Source organism: Hipposideros armiger, unplaced genomic scaffold (assembly GCF_001890085.2).
Source record: "Hipposideros armiger isolate ML-2016 unplaced genomic scaffold, ASM189008v1 scaffold_735, whole genome shotgun sequence".
In the NCBI taxonomy this organism is placed as follows: Eukaryota; Metazoa; Chordata; class Mammalia; order Chiroptera; family Hipposideridae; genus Hipposideros; species Hipposideros armiger.
This window is the reverse complement of record NW_017732085.1, coordinates 603894-623126: the sequence shown is the minus strand read 5'-3', so window position 1 is coordinate 623126 and position 19233 is coordinate 603894. Positions and strand designations below refer to the sequence as shown.

The 19233-nt window shown below is 44.3% G+C and overlaps 1 protein-coding gene across 14 annotated transcripts in view; it reads right to left on the bottom strand.

Moving 5' to 3' along the window:
- PRELID3A (PRELI domain containing 3A) overlaps positions 1-17884 on the bottom strand; it is a 44868-nt gene extending 26984 nt beyond the window's left edge. For 8 of the 14 annotated variants that reach the window (XM_019627518.1, XM_019627529.1, XM_019627517.1 and 5 more), the window contains exons 1-5: positions 17768-17884; positions 9397-9565; positions 8447-8536; positions 5971-6041; positions 5762-5864 (exon numbers count right to left, since the gene is read on the bottom strand). In XM_019627518.1, the coding sequence (XP_019483063.1) occupies positions 5762-5864; positions 5971-6041; positions 8447-8536; positions 9397-9565; positions 17768-17799 (465 nt within the window). In that variant the 5' untranslated portion in view covers positions 17800-17884. Of the gene's footprint in view, positions 1-1704; positions 2928-3967; positions 4054-5761; positions 5865-5941; positions 6042-8397; positions 8537-9396; positions 9566-17767 lie in introns of those variants that run through there. The other 6 variants (XM_019627524.1, XM_019627521.1, XM_019627522.1 and 3 more) reach the window with 4 other exon arrangements.
- Between the last annotated feature and the right edge of the window lie 1349 nt (positions 17885-19233).

Sequence of the window (19233 nt, the reverse complement as noted above, 5' to 3'; positions counted from 1 at the left end):
TCCTTCAGAGGAGAGTGAGACCAGGCTTCCAGGAAGGATGGCGCCAGGGAAACCGGAAAGGGATATGTTTACTTAAGAGGTTTGACCTGTGGGAAATGATGTTATGGGGTACTGTAGAGAGTGAGTGAAGAGTGTGGAAGACTCAGCCAGACACTTTTTAAAAATTAAATGAAATAGATGAAAAGAATAAGATAAGTATTACCTTCAAGGGGAAAAAAAGTTATATAAAAAAAAGAAAATGTAATTATGGTATACTGTTTAGCTTGGTAACAAAAATAGTAATGTATCTTCAAAATTATGGAAACTCTGAATGTACTTTTAACCATAAATATGGTATAGATATATTGGGGAAATAAGGGAGGGAAGAAAATGTAAGAGAGATAAAATAATAATCTACCACAACAGGAAGTCAACAGATAATGTCTAAAATTGTTGAGGGGCCGGCCGAGTGGCTCAGTTGGTTAAGAGCTCGCTCAAGAGTGCGAGCTCTGAGCAGCATGGTCACCGGTTCCATTCACGACCCAAGCTGAGCTGCTGCTGAGCTGCCAACAGGTAGCAGGAGCTCAGCTAAAATAAAATAAAACAAAATAAAATTGTTGAATCAAGAAATAGTGGGGCGGGGAGGGGAAAGGAGGTCGTCTGGGTGGCTCAGTTAGTTACAGCACGTGCTCTGAACAATTTGCTGGTCCAATTCTCACATGGGCCAGTGAGCTGCACCCTCCACAACTAGATTGAAGATAATGACTTGAGCTGAACTGCAGCTGAGCTGCCGGTGGGCTGCCAGATGACTCAGTAGGTTAGAGCGCATGCTCTTAACAACAAGGTTGCCAATTCGACTCCTACATGGGATGGTGGGCTACACCCCCCCACACAACTAAATTGAAAACAGCGGCTGAACTTGGAGCTGAGCTGTGCCAACCACAACTAAGATTGAAGGACATCAACTTGACTTGGAGTTGATGGATCCTGGAAAAAACACATTGTTCCCCCAAAAAACACATTGTTCTCCAATAAAGTTAAAACAAACAAAAAAAAGAAATAGTGGGAGGTGGTTGGTTAGCTCAGGTGGTTAGAGCACAGGCTCATAGCACCAGGGTTGCCAGTTCAATTCCCACATGGGCCAAGGAGCTGCGCCCTCCACAACTAGATTGAAGACAACTACTCGACTTGGAACTGATGGATCCTGGAAAAACACACTGTTCCCAAATGAAATTTCTAAGAAAAAAGAAATAGTGGAATATTCTTACTTATTTAGAAATTTAGTATAAATGACAGAAATTGCTAAAAGAGTTGAGACTCCCCTCAGAAGGATCAAAGCTTGCTTTGCAGAAGAAGTAAGAGAGATTGTTTTTTGTTTGTTTGTTTGCTTTGTTCTGTTTTAGATTTTATTGGGGAATTGGGGAAGAAGAACAGACAAATTGCTGTCCTTTTGCTCTTCAGTCTGGTTGTGGAGGACGTCACTTCACTGGCCCATGTTGGTATTATCATTGCGCTCTTCCCAAGTGAGACAGTCACTTGCCGGCCACTGGACGGCTGCTCACGGCATTTCACGGCAGCCACTCATGATAGTTCATGGCAGCCCACTGCAACATGGGCTGCAGCATACACCATCGCTGGCGACTCACGGCAGCCCAGTTCTACATTGAGCTGTTGTTCAGCATCTTAGCTGTAGAGGGTGCAGCATCACTGGCCCTCATGTGGGATCTGAATTGGGGCCCACAGCTGGCGTCCCAAGCCAACTTTTAACCAACGTGCCACTCGGCCGGCCCAAGAGAGATTGTTTTTGCCATAAATCTTTTAACTCTATTTTACCTTAAGCTATATGCATAAAATAGTCTGATAAAAATGAATGTAATTTCATTTTCAATTGGAAATATTATTATCAAACAAAAAGTATTATCTAAAAAAACATAGCGAAATATAGTTCTACCCATCCTTTACGGAGGAGGCCGTCTCTAAAGTTTTTATAATTTGAAACATACTAAAAGAGGTTTTACATTTTACTTTTGAATATGGGAAAATTAAAACTCCCTATTGGAAGTACCTTGGAGCTAATAAGACAGCAGAGTGCTTAAAATCACAAGTGGTGTTACTGCCATATCATAACACTGGCTCTCCCTGCAGACACGTCTGAATTATGAGAAGTGACACAGGCCTTCAGCACTTGGGGTCGCTGGTTCCAAGATGGCAGGACAGACTAGTTAGTTACAGGCTGAGGACAGAGTGCTTTGCTCTCCTGACCAATTCTGTCTCTGTTTAGAAAGCTCACAGTACTATCAACCACACACGTCACCGTTGGGGGTGGATGCCCCTACTCTAGTGTGTACAGATCTACACAGTGATGAGAGGAAGAGAAAGGTACATGGTGACACCATCTGAAGTGACAGATGGTAGCCAGATATGTGTGAAGAGACTGGTGATGAAAACTGTCAATTAAGGGGCATGGGAGGGAAATGGGGTGTGACCTGAAAAGAGAAAAGCTATTTAGTGAGATCCCAAGAGTTGGCAAGAAATATCTGGGTGCTACTGCTAAGGAGAAAATAGACAAAGGCACAAGAACAATCCAACTAAATGCTGACAGGGGGGCAGCTGGGATGTGGGGGTAGAGCCAGCTCCCGGGACCCTGGCTCGGCAGTCAGGGCATAGCAGAGTGGTAGCTTCATGGCCCTTGTCCTCCTCCTGCTAGAGGTCTTGTTCCTCTGGGTCTCACTCAGCAACCGCAAGAACTCTGCCTGTGCCTCGGCAGGACCTCCTGTCTGTTGAGGTCACCACGGAGGAGCCTGGCGGAGGTTGTCAGCAGGCGGGTGACAGATTCTAGCAGATTCCACATCTCTTCCAGACCGAACTGGTGAGCCGTATTCAGAACTCACTTCTTTCTTCCTTTCCTTCTTTTCTTTCTTTCCTCTTTGATTTTTTGGGTGAGGCATCTGATTATAGATTGAGGCAGTTTAGCTCTAGTGTATGAGGAAATAGAATGTGACAGAGTCCACAATTCAAAATGACACCATCACACACACCACACTGCCCACACAAACCATGTTCACCCAGCAGGCAGGCTCTCTACATGTGGTCACCTTAGTGGTGCATCCATGGAAGAAAAGAGACCCAGCAACAGACCAAGGCCTTGGGTTCAAGGTGAAGGTGTCTGGCAAATTTAGGTTTCAGTGATTTACACAAAATCAGTAAGAAGTTCTTAAAGAAGCCTGAACCACACGGCTCTCGTTTGCTGATTGAGGCACCAAACGTGTACACAGATGATGCAGACACGCAGACAGATTAACAGTGGGAAGCGGGGCCCAGAGCAGCACAGTGCAGAAAGTCAACAGGGTGAGGAGTTTCAAGGCAGGAGTATAAGGATTCTCTAAAGGGAGGGCAGCAGGAAACTCTGACTTCCTTATGAGATATGAAGATGACTGTTGATCAATTAAATATCAAATCAGCCTCTGCTGACCTAAGAAACCAAGGGGTATTTGTGAAGCTCAAGGAGATGCTAAAAATGGCTTTTGCCACTAAAAGGAAACAGCCAGTGGCTTACAGTAAGTGAGGACATACGCAGCCTTTCTCCTCACTGCCATGATGCCACAAGGGCACAGAGTAGTCTTTAAAATAACATGGCAAATGTTCAAGTCCTATCCCAAATGAAAAAATGCTCCCATTAGCTCAGCCTTTAACACCGGCTGGCCCTAATAATGACAGCCTCTTTACTACACACAAGTTGTAGGAAATGTAACCAAGTACTTCATTAGAGACAAGAAAACAAGTATTCAGGTTTCCTGCCATGAAACAAGGAGATGAATTAGGAAGATGAACCTCGTGGTTTTTCTCACTACCAAGAACACTATGGAACACACGGCTGGAACCCACATGCAGCTCCATCACGGAAACATTCTTCCAGCACCTCACACTATGCACGTAGTTAGCAAGTTGCTAAATTCTCTACCAGGTTAAAGAATACTGTAGTTCCCACCGTTCATCACAAGGCGCAGGGTGCAGACCCCGTTAGCTCACAGCGCTTTCAGAATCTTCAATTATCCACTCAATAGCAGCCCACCCCTGGAACAACACAGAAAGATTTCAACATGGTGTAAGAAATCTGCCTCTCACTACAGATGAAAGCTGCAAGCCTGTAATTTAAACAACAGAAGGAAAGTGCTGCAGTTTTAAAGAAGACACAGAAGTAACTATTTGTGAGCAACCTTTCAGTGTAAGCAGGCAGTTTCTCAGCTCAGAAATAAGGTGGTATGTTATTCTGCCTAAAATTTTCACACCAGGTTGGGCTATGCTGACACTGGCACCCTTTATCTGCACCGTCACCTCCTGAGTGCAGGACAGCGGGGAAGGAGCAGCCACCCTCATGGCCTCCTCCATGCGTTGTCCCTAAGCTCAGCTCCAGAATCCCCGGACGAGCTGCCTTTTCATATCCATCTCCTGTGCCTACCCTTAGGTCACCAGCATCTCCCCAACTAACCAGGGATGCTGTCAGATGGTAACTATTGCTAGGATGAGGCAGTGATTCAGTGTCAGGCCTTCAACACAGCAACCCCTAATTAAGATAAGTGAATAAAATAATTACTTGGCCACACTGAGTTTACCCTGACTTTTCTCATAAAGGTCTGACATGCCTTTGGCCTCACCTAGTATTCACTTAACTCCTATAATATTTTTTTCACAAACATTTAGGGTGCCTGCCTAAGCCAGACCCGTGACACACAAAGGCCAGTAAAGTTCTGTCTCCTCCCAGGAGGGCTCGCAGTGGGGACACGATGTGTGTAGCTTCAGACACCTTGGTTCACCTTGGTTCCCCTACCTTCCCTGACCTGAGCTAAGCTACTGCATATGTTTCTCAAATCTGGATTGTTCTAAATAATGGGGCAGATTGGCTCTTCTATTAATGACTAGACTAAATGAAAGTCATAAGTGGTTTTCCACTAAGTTGCGACTCAAGCATCATAGTTAGGGAAGTACAGCTTCGACAGCATCTAACATCTCAAAAGTGAAGAATCACTTCTAACCAAAAACAGACAAAAAAAAAAAAACAGGAGAGAAAGGAAGAGGGGAAGAGTCAGCGGTGGTGGCAAAGGGAGGACAGCCTGGGGAAGATGTGAATCTGTGAGGTAAGCTACAGTAAAAAGCCAAGACCCTGCTCTGGCAAGTGACATTACCTTGAACTTCCACATATCCAAGCTCTCTCCATCAACTCTGCTGGAGTGAAGGGCAACCTGGACTCTGTGAACAGTCTCTGCCTCACTAAGGTTGAGTCCTCCACTCAGGGACCCCAGGGAGGATGGCCTCCTGGGTCCATCCTTTCTCCTCTCACCTCCACCAAGCTCATCCCCTATCCTGCCAGAGCGGGGATGCAAAGGCGGCAGCAAACTCCAGGGAAACTTCGCAAATGGAGAGGTTTTGCTGAAGCCACATAATGCCTATCAAATATGAAACTACTAAAAATCCCAAATATACTGCCTGACAATGTAAACACGCTCCTTTTGATGTGTGGGGTTTGTTTTGTTCACTGAGCCTATGATATTTCAGCTCTTTGAAGTGGTAGTTGCCTCTGCCGGGTTTCCCCGACACTTTCCCTTCAGATGGGCCAGTCTCCCCTGCCACTGGTTTTGAATGTAATTGTGGAACATGCTGTGGTATTATGAGCTCAACTAGACAGAGAGCCCAGGAATCAGGACTTACGGGGCTACACATTTCACCCTCTTATTCTGGCACTTAACAGCTAGAGCACACGCTGGGGCCAGACAAACATCCATACCTTCTTTGCATTGGATGATATTGTGTTGGCCATTAAACTTTCCAGATAGCTGCCAAGGCTGATCCCCTTCACAGTGATGATGGCTTCTTGTGTGAGCACAGTCCTACAGAAGAGCAAAAAGTAAAGGGATGAGTAACCCTGAGGGGGGAGGCTCCACCCCACCCTGACCTTGGAGTTTACCATGTCAATGCCAGCACAAGATGACGTACATTTCAGGGTTCTCTGGATGGGGTGTGTACACCAACCTCTCATTCACCGACACCAAGTTTGTGAGTGTGATCTTAAAAACAGAAACAATGGCTTTAGGTTCTATTTCTCTTGCATTTCTTTGCAAACCATCTGCCCATACTCTTCCAACCCCAAACAGCAATTCCTGGAGCCAGAACATAAGAAATATTTAGGCCCAGGAAGCACCACCACATCAAGTCCCAGGGAAACTGATTCCTGGCTGCTGCTCCTGGCAACTGTCACCTGCCCTCTCTCCACACCCCACCCAAACCTGAGTTGGGCTTGCCTTCAAGGGACAGATATCCCCAACTCTTTGAAAGTTCACATATGCCACTACTTTTAGGAATGACCTATATTAGTCCCCGTTCTTGCTAACCAAAGAAATCCAAAGAGGATCTTTGCTTTTATGAAAAAAAGGTAAAAAGCTAAAATAGCATTCAGGGTTTGTTTTGTAGTGTGCACCCCAAGCAGAGGGAGTGGCCCCGCCAAGCTCCTACTCCAGAAACTACACTCAGCATCTCAGCATCAAGCCACCACAGATGTGAACTGTGGCTGTGAGCATCTGTGCTTTATCTCCATTTATTTTGTGCACTGATTAGCAAGATGTGTCCTAAGGTAACTACTTCATCATTTTAGGGTTACAAAAGGTTTCGTAGGAATGCTCTACTTTCAGATGGTGGGAAAACCTGTTCTCTCAAACTGCCAAACCCTCAGCAGAAAAGGACACAATATTGCTGGGTTAGCATGTAGGTAAATAAGCAAGACGCTTCTCACCCACCAAGGGCAGACCCTGGCTTGGGATACTGTGTCCTGGGGTTTCACAGGGCAGAGCCCTGAATCTACACAGACTGGAGAGCAAGGTTGTATAGACCTTGCTTCCTCCAGTGCTGTTTCCTAAACCAACTAGACCCTTGTGTACATTTTTAATCTTTTTCGTTAAAACCTATTTAAAATAACACTGTCCCACAGAATTTTCTCTGATATAAGAAATGTCCTATATCTGTGCTGTCCATTGTGGAAGCCACTTAACATGTGTGCCTAATGAACACTTGAAATGTGGCTACAATGACTGAGGAACTTTTTATTTTAATTAATCCTAATTAATTTAAATGGAAATAGCCACATGTTGTTGCCACATTGGCCAATGGAGCTCTAGAATTTTATTTTTGTTTAACCCAATTTACTATTTTAGCAAAGAGCCAATTCCAATATAAGACCATTTTTTTAAAAAGTTTAAGTGGTCAAAAGCAATATAATCTTCCAGCAATGATAAACTTAAAGCATTTATCTTTTGCTCATGTAATAATCTCACACTGAAATCCTCCCCCTAGCTTCACTGTTCCAGCTAAGCGGTTAGCCCCGAAATCTCTTCCCTCCTATTGAGCATAGAGTAATCAAAAGAGTCTCATTAGTTACAGTCATTACAGTGTGTGGAAATATTTACCAACATTAACAATTAAATTCCAATCAGCTATTATCATTTTATGTGCAATATTTTTATTATAGGCACAGTATTTTATAAACCTTATTTCCTTTCATTAATCCTCATAAAAATACTTTGAGATTTTTTTTAGACAAGGAATATGAGACTCAGAAAAGATTAATAAGTGACATATACAGTCATTTAGCCATACAGCGATAATTTTAGGATATAGGTTCACATGTGTCCTACTCCAAGCCCTATTTCCTTGCCACTAGTTCTCATTGTAGTATGAACCAACCCTCTTTACTGACAACTAAGCTTTCGTGAAGGACAAAGTAGAATTTTCCAAGTAGAGGAGAGAGAACAGAATACATAAATTGTCAGGATTGGTTGATGGAGGGGACGCCTGCCAGGCTCCCTGTGACTTGACAGCAGAAGGGCTGCCTGGGATGAGGGAAGGGAGCCACTGGCAAAAATTGAAGATGGTATGCCAAGGACTATAAGTGGTTCTGAACCTAATCTTCCAGCATACAGTGACATGATCCACAGAGTGAGATTTTATAAAATACACCCTGTTCCTAGCCCATGCATTCTCACCAACATGTTCTTTGAATGTGCATTAGGCCAATATGTTTTTTGATTGAGCAAGTGAGAGGAGAGTAAAGGAGGAAAGTCACTTTTAAAATTGCTAAATCCAAAGAAAAATAAAACTACTGCTAAAAATCATCTCTGCTGTTCTAAGTCAGGGCAGCAGTTGTCTTGCGGGGTGTGTGTGTGGGGGGGAGCTGGGGAGGGACTGGAAAGGAGCACAATGCTCACATTCTATCTCCTGATCTGTCTGCTGGTTACACAGTTGTGTTCACTTTGTGACAATTTATCATTATTTGCATTTTTCTATACATTTATTATACTGGAATAAAAAGATAAGTAAATACTACTAAATAAGTTCAGCCTTTCTAAGGAAAAAAAAAAGATCACTACGCACCATCACCACGAAATACCAAGTCCCTTTCTCATCTTAGGCCATTGCTTACATTGGTGGAACACAGTTCCATTTTCTTTTCCACTGGATCCACAACAGAATGTTCTTTGATGTATGTCAAAGTCCTACTGGTTCCCAAAATCTAAAAAACAAAGCAAAACTAGCATAGTAATGTTTTAAAATTTTCATTTTGTGGCATGAGACAGAAAATACCATTTCATTTATTAATTCCCGTATCTACACAGCTGGGGATGCAGTGATAAACAGCCCCTGTGCAGCAACTTCTGGTGCTTCTGTTCTAACAGGTAGGACAGACATTAAAAGAATGAATTCAAGTAGAGTATATAACAGTAATAAATGCTCTGGAGCATTTATTAAAACGGAGCTGGGGCAAGAGTGGGAAGGCCCCTATGCCAGTGGCACAGCCAAGGAGAGAGGGAGGGTGCCATGCAGAGGTCTGGGGTTGACAGGAGGGACGACCATGTGAGGAGGCAGGGAGAGGGCAGCCATCTGCGAGCCAAGGAGGAGCTGGAACAGACTCTTCCCTCACAGCCCTCAGAGGAAACCACCCTGCCGGACCTTGCTCTTGGACTTCCAGTCTCCAGAACCAAGAGGAAACAAAGGCTTGTGGTTAAAGCCCCCAACTCTGTGGTGTTTTATTATGGCAGCGCAAGCAAATGGATACAAGAGTAGAGTGATGCAGAAGAGGATTCTGTGGTGGCATGGGCTGAGGGTGGGGGACCCTCGCTACGTGTCAGGACCCATGGAAATGAACAGTTAACGGACGTTTACAGAGGAACAAACTATCTATTGGGCTTCCCAGAAATGCCAGGTGGGCACTCTAAGAGAGGGCTGTCATTTCCTGCAGATGGGTGCCAGCTGGGGCAAAGTGGGTGTAGCCAGGGTGATGGGGGGATTGGGGGGAATGCGGGTGTAGCCAGGGCGACGCAGGTGTAGCCGGGTGAAGCGGGTACCAGCAGGGGCAAGCAGCTGCGGGCTCACCGCTCTCACGAGGGCAGGCAGCCCCCACTCGGTGCTGAGGAGGCGGTGGCTGTGAAGCCGGCCACGGCAGTCCACACTGCGCTCCAGCACATCGACTCCCACAACACACGGGTTCATCGGATTCGGGTACTTCCTCATAGCAGCCTTGATGACCATGTCCCATGGGTGGCTGGCAGGAAAAATATAATCACCCAGCATAAGCAGGCAATTCTATGGTTTGTAAAGTATGCGAGTGGCACTGGGAGCCAGAGATGCTTGTGCCACAGAGTGAAATGAAAATCAGTGTTAATGCTGTTATTAAAAGTTTTTCTTTTGGTTTTAATTTAAGGTATATTCAAACAAATATATCTGAGGAATCAGGCCCCAGACCTAAATCCTGTATCCCATAATCCTTCTGGGCTGCCCAGGGGCAATCAGAAGGCTTTGCTACTAGGTCTCACTGAGAACCTGGTGCACAGACAAGGACTTAGGCCCCGGGCGGCTATGCTCACCAGGTCTGCATTCCTAGCCCAGGAGTCTCCAACTCAGGGACTTCCGTATCATTGGGGGCCCTTGGTCGAGTCACTTTCCTTCCCTCTGGCCCAGCCCTTTTCTGTCTCAGCACTTCCTCCTTCTTCCACCCTTCCTCCAGTCCATAAAGAAGCAGAAGGCTTTAGTTTGGGGCTTTTGGGCAGTGAGACAATTCTCACCATCCCCTGCCTGTCACCCTGTGCTGTTCCATGGAGGGGACGGAACACTGGGGAGTTGGCACCATTTTTGCCTCTTGCCTACACTGTTGCAGTGAATGAAGGTTTGGGTGTGATTTCCACTTGGGCTCCTTGTCCTAACTGACCACCTCAACACCGGGCAGCTCAACACTATTATAACAGAAAAACACACCTGTCTGATGGGTATCTAGAACAGGCTATTGCTCTCAGTTACTGATGCACTATGAAGAAGCAACTACTTTGTTTCAACTTCTAAGTGGTACATGACTTGAAGTGGCCAAATATCTTTTTCTGGTTGCAAAAAATATGGGTTCAAATTCTAAAAAAATAAAAAAGGTATGGAGAAATAAGGTCACCCAGAATTCCACTTTTCCAAAGATAACCAGTTTGTGTAGGAGTCCCCAGGTGTGTTCGTGCTCTCCCTGAGGCTTCTCCTGCAGGATGCCACTATTCTTTCTCTGGCCCTGAGCCCTTGAGGTGAGGACGTAGATACTTGTATCCCTGTTTTGTATCCTGTCATCAGAGGTCCCAAACCAGGTACTCGCTGCCTCACTACTTTCCCCAACTCTATGATTGTTTAGGCTCCAAACCTCAGACACAAGTCTAGTGGGAGCCAAGTCAGGTGCCATCACGGTGTATTTAGGGTAGACCTTCCCCCACAGAGCTCACTATCCTAATTCTTCCTTCCTTCAGAATGTATGTGCACTCCTAGGAGGCATCTGAGCCCCCTGCAAAGATGTCTCAATGACACAATCATTTTTCCAGATGTACCCAGACATGTTTGAACAGCATGTGTAGACACAGCCATACTCAAGAACTAGACACACACACACACACACACACACACACACACTTCAAAAAAATTAAAATTAAACTGGGATCATGCTCAATATATGGACTTATCATCTGCTTTTTATATTTAACTGATGATGAACATTTTCCTATATCAGAAATGTGATTATAAATAGCACACTAGGTCATCCTGTGGATATTTATATTTAACCATTCCCCAATGGTAGGTTAGATTGCTTTCAATTTTGCACTGTAAAATAAAGAAGTAGTGAACATTTATGTATACTAGTTTCAACATACCTAATTTTTCCTTAGGATGAATTCCTAGAAATGGAATTACTAAATCAAATATCAGAGATTATGAACATATTGAAGGTTTTTGTCCCATATCTGATGTCCTTTTAAAATAGTATAATTTATTGACCATTAATCTACTTTATCCTCGTAAAACTCTTGTCCAGGTCAAAAAGTTAGCAACAGGGTCCAGACTAGAACCAGGTTTTCCAGCTCCCTACCCTATGTTCTTTCCATTACATTCCATGGCCTCTAAATTGTCAGAGCCTGGTCTAGGATCCCTTCTCTTCAACAAAGAAATGCTTTTTCAAACCACGGAATCATGTCACTAAGTTAATGTGTTCACTGGCTTTAACATAAAGAGATGAAGAAGCAGAGATCTGGCTGGTCCTGTTCACTCAGTAGGATACATAGAGTGAGCCCTTTCTTCTCTGAGGAAGACCTGTCAGAGACATGGTCAACCCAAGACCGTAGGAAGGAAGAAGAATCTAAAGATATATGAAAGCAGAAAGGGTCCCAGTTACACAGGCGGGCCTTCTCAATGAAATAATCTGTGAGCCTTGTAAGTCAAGTTCCTAAGGGTTGCTCTCGTAAAAACCATTAATTTAAGAATAGGCTATGCATTTTAAAATTACTTAAAACTAAAAGTTGAGGAAATATTTGTATTAAGCATATCTCACACAATAATGTTTCTCTTATATAAAAACCTTGCATCTTTCTAGTGATTTAAACTAAATACAACCTGGTTAAAATATTCACATAATAAATAATTCCACTAATTATAGAAGGATAACCACACAAGGTAACATCGACAGAATAATGGAAGGAAATGGTAAACACAGTAATTTTTAAATAACAAAGTTTAAGTATAGCAAGTCAGTATCACACAATTCTTGGTTAAAGAAAATAGCCCGACACAATCAATTGGCAAAACCTGAGAAGTCTGGCAACATTAAGTGTTGCAGAGGATGTGGGAATACGGGAAGACATGAACTGCTGGTAGACATAGGCTGGCATAACCCCTGAAAGTGCAGTTTACCTGGAGATGGAGAAAAGGTACGACCCACCTATCAGGGTTTTCAGCTGCTTAGGTTAGGCACAGAAGGAATTACTGAAGTTTATCCCCATGAGGAGCAGTCCATGGCCATGGTTCATGGTGGCCACGATGGAATGGGAACCCATTCCCAGGATGGGAGGCCTCTGTGCTCCACTGCAAGGTGGCTACATGGAGCACACAGTGCTGGTGCCAGGAAGTTGGAAGGATTCATTCCAGTTCCCACACTGGGGAGTGGGAAGGAACAACCAAGGCTTCTCTCTATGCACTGTGAGGGTGTCAGAAACAGGAAGTGGGATGAAATTATAGGATGTCTGGTATTTCTTAAAATAATATGGAGGAAGGAGCAGTGGGAGGGGATGCATGAAACTAGACTGGCTGTAAGAGGGCAACTGTCAACCTGGGAGATGGCACTGAGCGTTTATTATTCTAGTCTCCACTTTTGCATACTTTTGAAATTTCCATATTAGCAAGCTAAAAAAAAAGAAAAGAAGAGATGAAGGTACCCACAAACAAGGCAAAGTGTCCCTGCACCCTACTTAAAGTGACTGTAGGCCCAGACCTGTGGTTCTGAGAGTGGCCCACACACCCAGAGGTTCCCAGGCCCTTTCAGGAAGTCTGCAAGGCCAAAACTGTTTCACAGTCCTACTAAAACATGATTTGTCCTTTTCACCCTACTGACATTTACACTGTAAAAGCAGCAGTGGGTAATTGCTGGCCTCGCCCCACAAATTAAGACCAGGGTCTCAAACTGCAGTTGTGGTCACTGCTCACTGCTGTGCACTCAGGAAAGCCATGCCAGTGTTTCTTAAGACTATATCTGTGATAAAATAGTAAAATTATTCATTTGATTACATCTAGACCCAAGTACTTTTAATATTTTGAGTCAGGGCATAGGAAGAGCGCATGGAGTGTTTCTGCGGCAAACAGAGGTCCATGGAGGCCGGGAAGTCTCTGGGCAGCTGTTTGGGTGGTGGGCCTGGTGGGCCCAGCTGGCTGCTTCTTTCTATACCCAACACTTCTACTTGAAACAACTCAGGGACAAACTTTGGTTATTCAGACTGCAGTATTTGGCAGACATTTTCCTAAAAATTAATGAAGTAAGCCTATCATTTCAAGGAAAACAACATAGTATTTGTTGCCAACAATAAAATTTGAGTTGCAAGTGAAAATTGGAATCTTAGAAAACTTGTATTTGCTCCCATGAGCCTGATGACTGCCCCATACTGTAACCTGGTGAACCCATATATTCCAAATGACCTGTGCAAGATGCTACAAAATCACACATTGCATTGGTGAAAGACCCACTCAAATCACAGGAGAGGCCAATTACTCTGATCATTATGGTTTCAGATTTTACACTACAATACATTGGGAAACTAACACTTGTTTTGTTGTATAGAAAAGAATAGCCACAGTAACTTTAAAAACTATTAAAATACTCATACCTTTTCCAACTGGGTTTTATTCACACACTATGTGAAGCTGGGTTTTATTTATATACTTCAACCAAAACAACAGATTGTAAAACATTGAATGCAGAAGCAGATATGAGTATCAAACCATCTTCTATTAAGCTAGACATTATAGAAATTAGCAAAACAAAACAAAAACCTAAAAACACTGCCAGTCTTCTTACTAGTTTGGGGGTTTGGAGGAAATATAGGGTTTTTTAAAATAAAAAAATGTTATTTACGTTATAATGGGTTTATTGTTCATTTTCATGAATAAGTTCTTAATTTCTAATATGGTAAATATTGATAGCTACAATTCATATAAACAAAAAGTGTTCAGGGTTCCCAATATTTTCTGAGTATAAAGAAGTCCTGAGGCTGAAGAGTTTAAGAATTGCTGATCTAAGTGGGTCCTTGATTAAATGGACCAGAAGTATATACAGAGGTGCTCGCTGCAGTATGGTTTGTAATGTGATTGGGAAAACTTAATGTCCTTTGAATAAGAGAAAGGATAAATTATAACATTCATACAATGGAATATTATATAGCTATTACACACACACACACACACACACACACACACACACACACACACACACACACTTAGATCTCAAAACCAAACTGTTGAGAAGGGAAATTGTCAAAACATCTGTACAAGATGTCATTGATTTCTATTTTAAAACAACAAACAATATAACATATTGTTTATGGATAAACACACAAATGTAGTCAAATAGAATATACACCTTCAAAAGGATACCCCTCCATACACAATTCACAATTTTGACTCCCTGTGGGGAGAGAGGGGTGGGGCAGTATAGCACGGGGGAGGTGCTTCAACTCTTATCTGTAATGTTCAATTTGTCCCATTTATAAAAACAGTGGTGGGGGGAGTGGCGTTTTCCTCCTGCTCCTGGCTAGAAAGCAAACATACTTTAGGGCATCATCTCCTCCAAAAGCCCGTACTTTCTGTGATGGACATCACCTACTAGACATCTTTCATTGTAGCTGTTAGAATCCACCGAAAGTATGGCCTTGAATCTCTGACGAAAATGTACTTGTGATGGCTCTGTTCTTGAAGCTTATATAGGTCTACCTGAAACCTAAGTCAATGCTGTAAAAATGAAATTTATAAACCTGTCAACTTTTAAATGCCCCTTTCTATATTTTTATATTTCAGACCTATATTTTCCATTAGTATTTAGACTATCTTAAACCCTGCCTAGGTATAACACACATGCTAATTCAGATGGCTTTCCCAAAGGGTTCTCCATTTTGTAGGCATGTTTATATTGCTCTCCAGTCCCTGGGATTTCTTTGGGATTGTGGACAAAGAAATCTTTTTTTTTTTTTTTTAAGATTTTTTACTGGGGAATTGGGGAAGGGGAACAGTGTTGGGAAATTGGGGAAGGAGAACAGCCAAGTTGTTGTCCTTCAATCTTAGTTGTAGAGGGCGCAGCTAGCTCAGCTCCAAGTCCAGTTGTCATCCGGCCGCCCATCAGCAGCTCGCAGACACTCAGCTCAAGGTGCCGTGTTCAATCTTGGTTGCAGGCGGGCATAGCCCACCATCCCATGTGAGAGTCGAACTGGAAACCTTGTTGCTAAGAGCACAAGCTCTAACCACTGAGCCATCCAGCTGCCTGTTGGCAGCTCAGCTCAAGGTGCCGTGTTCAATCTTAGTTGCAGGTGGGCGTAGCCCACCATCCCACGTGGGAGTCGAACCAGCAACCTTGTTGTTAGGAGCATGTGCTCTCACCAGCTGAGCCATTCTGCCAGCAGCGGCTCAGCTTGGGTGCAGCCCACTGGCCCATGAGGAAATTGAACCGGCGACCCTGTTGCTCAGAGCTTGTGCTCTTAACCAACTGAGCCACTTGGCTGGCCCAAAGAAATCTTGATATGATCAAAAGTTTTGTGTCTAATTATTTCTTGCTTTTCCAGAGCAAATTAATTTTGATCAAATATTCAAGTGACAGCACAACAGACATATATAAAAAGGAACAAGTATAAAAAGGAAAAGAAAGATCAATAACCCTCAAAGAACAAAAAAATCAGACTAAGCAAGGGGAGAACTGCACAATAAGCCCAGCCAGAAAGCTGGGCCTCCCAGTCTGCTGTGCCATGGCACAGTACTATGTCATTTGAAACCTGGAGGCCACAGGGGCCTACCCAACATTGTCCTCAATCAGCTGCACTCCACATCTGTCAATTTTCATTATGGGCTTTTGCTGTCAACTTCAAAAATCAATAGCAAGGGATCAGCACCAAGTCCACAGCAGCTTGGAGGTTAATAAGAATTCTTTTGGCAGGCAGCCACCCTCATTTTGGAAAGGCATCTGATCTCCATGAGATTTCTCAGCCCCTCACCGAACACCTACTATGTGCCAGGCACTGGCAGGGTGCCAGAGATACAAAGCGAATGATGCACTGGTACAGTCCCCCACACAGATGAACCTCAAACACAAGTATGCTAAGTGAAAGAAGCCAGACACAAAAGACTGCATATTGTATGGTTACATTTACATGAAATATCCAGGAAAGACAGATCTATAGAAACAGAAATCATATTAGCAGTAGTCTCAGGCTGGGAATGATAGTGGAGAGTGTCTGTAAATGGGCATAAGGGGTTTTTGTAGGATGACGGAAGTTTTCTAAAACTGGTCTGTGATGATAGCTGTACAAGTCTAAATTTACTAACAGTTATTGAATTGTACACTTTAAATGGATGGGTTTTATCAATAGTGACTTTTCAGAGCTGACAATTCACTTCTGCTTGTAAACCAACATTTCACCTACTTCTAGGGCAGCACTTGTCAACTATTCCACCAGAAAACAGCCCCACTGCCCAGGCATCTACAGTAGGCAATGACTTAACTTTTCCCCTCTGCATCTAGATGGTGCCAGTTATGTCCCATCCTTGGGAGAACTGAGAGAAGAATCTCTGGTGTCCTTCTCACTGGGGCTTTCACCTAGTCTCTCAGGGAACCCCAGTTCAAAAAGGCTGCAGGCTGTACAAAAATTAACACTAAAATTAAACCCTATCAAGTCTAAAGGTTTGATTAAAAATAATTTAGAGGTTTTAATCACTTGATACATTTTTATTATAATTTTACATAAAAAGGCCTGAGTGACAATTCCACTTCAAGCGGTTTTTAATTTTTTTAAATTAATTTTTAATTATTGTTGATATTTTTTTCAAAAATGAAATGTTTCTCTAAGTGGGGTCAGGGAATTTAAAGATCTTTATTCCTTTAAAAAATATTAAAGAATGATTTCAGAGTGTCACTGATGGATGACGTACGACGAAGGTACCATTTACGTCACGGAGGCACTCTTAAACTGCTCCCAGTTTTCCATGCTAGCTTGGAGGCCTTCCATGCCCACAAGTGCATTCCATGCCACAGCCCCCCACATGCTTTCTCCACATCTGGATTTCTCCCAAGCTTCTGGGCTGCTGTGGACCCTTCATTAAAAAAAAAAATTGTGATCATTTGCTCTGTATAAATCTCAGCAAAAGACCGGGCCGCTCTCCGGTCCTCTAATATCCCTAGGATCCCGTGCCCCTTGCCCCAATTAAGAACAGGGTATAGGCGAGATCAGGCCTGCTCCTCGGTGGGCTGAAGAGTGTGCAGTCACCTTTCCGGGTCCCTCCGTGCCGCGTCCACTCCACCAGGGACACCACGCCAAGGAGGGTGCTCCCAGCCCCAGCCTTTGGGCCCTATACGAGCTGAGATGCATCCCGCGGCTCCGCCCTCCGTGACCCTCGAAAAGAAAGGCCAATCCCTTCCTCCGCGCTTCAATAATCCCACCACTGCCTCCCTCAGTCAGGCGGCGCCTCCATCAAACAGCACTGCACCGTCTCTCTACCTAACGACGCCTCTAGAAGGGTCAGAAAGCCTGTCTGTGCCTCTTTATGAGGCAAAGGCTGCGGTCTGGGAACGGTCAGCGCTGGGCTGGGCAGGTTATGCGAGGGCCAGGTATGGGGTTCGGTCTTTCCTGGCCTCCCCCAGCGGCTCGGGGGGCAGGAGCCGGAGCCAGCCGGGACCCCACAGTGGCCCGGAGCCCGACCTCACCCGAACACGTGTTCCGAGTTCCAGATCTTCATCGCTGCGGGCCGCGGGCCGCGGGCCGCAGGGCGCGGACTCCTGGCTCCTGACTAACGCTCTGCCGGCTGCTCCACCCTTAGCGTGGCGTGGGCGTGGCTAGGGCGGGACAGGGCGGAGCGTGAACCGGCGCTCACGGGTGCTACCAGCCGGTGGGTAACGTGACCTTGGGAGTTGCGGCAGCTAAAAATAGGGATGCGGGAATCTACTGTTCTGGCTGACTAGATCTGTGCTGCGGCTGGGAGGTGCGCGGACAGCACCCGCTGCAAATGCTGGGATGGAGGTAGGGGGCTAATTCTTATATTAGTTCAGGTTGTGCAAGTTCTCCTGAAGCCCTTTGCGGCCAGGCGGGTTTCTACCGTTAGAAACACAGACTCTGCCAGCCCAAAATAATTCCACAGGAGAAGGGAGGAGGGTGAAAACAGTTATATAGTATTGAATAAGCATTAAGCCAGAATGTGGTGCATATCAGAGGCAGTCTGCTAAAGAAACTGCAAAGACAGCAAGAAATCTCACTTTTACAGAGCCAGGCAAGGCAGGTGCAACCCATAACATCCGTGTTCTCAAATGAGAGGACTTGACAGCACCATTTGTCACAGAGAGTTCATCCTAAATTAACCTGGCAATTGGAGCAACCATTTGTGTTTGCTAATTGTATTTATCCAAAGGGGAAATAAATTTCTCATGTTGTTACCACAGAAGGTAGGCTTGCAACTCGGACCCAGGTGCTTTCTGGAAGTTAAGCTAACATTTCAGAGATGGTGCCCAGGTCCTTGAGAAAAAACATTTCTGGGTTGTAAAACTGGCAAAGGCCCACTTAGCTTTTAAAAACCTCAAAAAGACAAAGAATTTACAAGTTTTCTAGAGTAAATACTCTAAGAAGAAGGTAAGGAGGGGCTCTTTCCCTTTGCACCAGGAAAAAAATCTATTTTTTTCTTTTATATTTGTATTTATATTTTACCCTGGACTACCACTAACTTCAAGTGCAAAGAAGAGAGATGCGTTTCGAGAAGAACATCTTCTGCAGAATGAGATGGGGCATGAGGGCAGGTACTGCATCTGGTTTGCTACTGAATCCAGCACCTAGTGCCGCTCCTGGCACCAAGAGGGTATCCCAAGCCTACATGTTCAATGAGTCAATGAAGTGGAAAGAACACCAGCACCAGCCAGAAGACCTGTATTAGGATCCTAGCAGGCCAGCCGAGTGGTCAGTTGGTTAAGAGCTTGCTCAAGAGTTTGAACTCTGAGCAACAGCGATTCAATTCCCGGCCCAGGTTGAGCTGCTGCTGAGCTGCCAACAGGTGGCAGGATGGCTCAGCTTAAAAAAAAAAAAAAAAATAGGGATCCTAGCTCCACCATCCACTTATATTGACCTTTACCACATAGGCTTCACCTCATAGTCACCTTCCCAAGTTGGTTCTACTATCCCTGTTTTA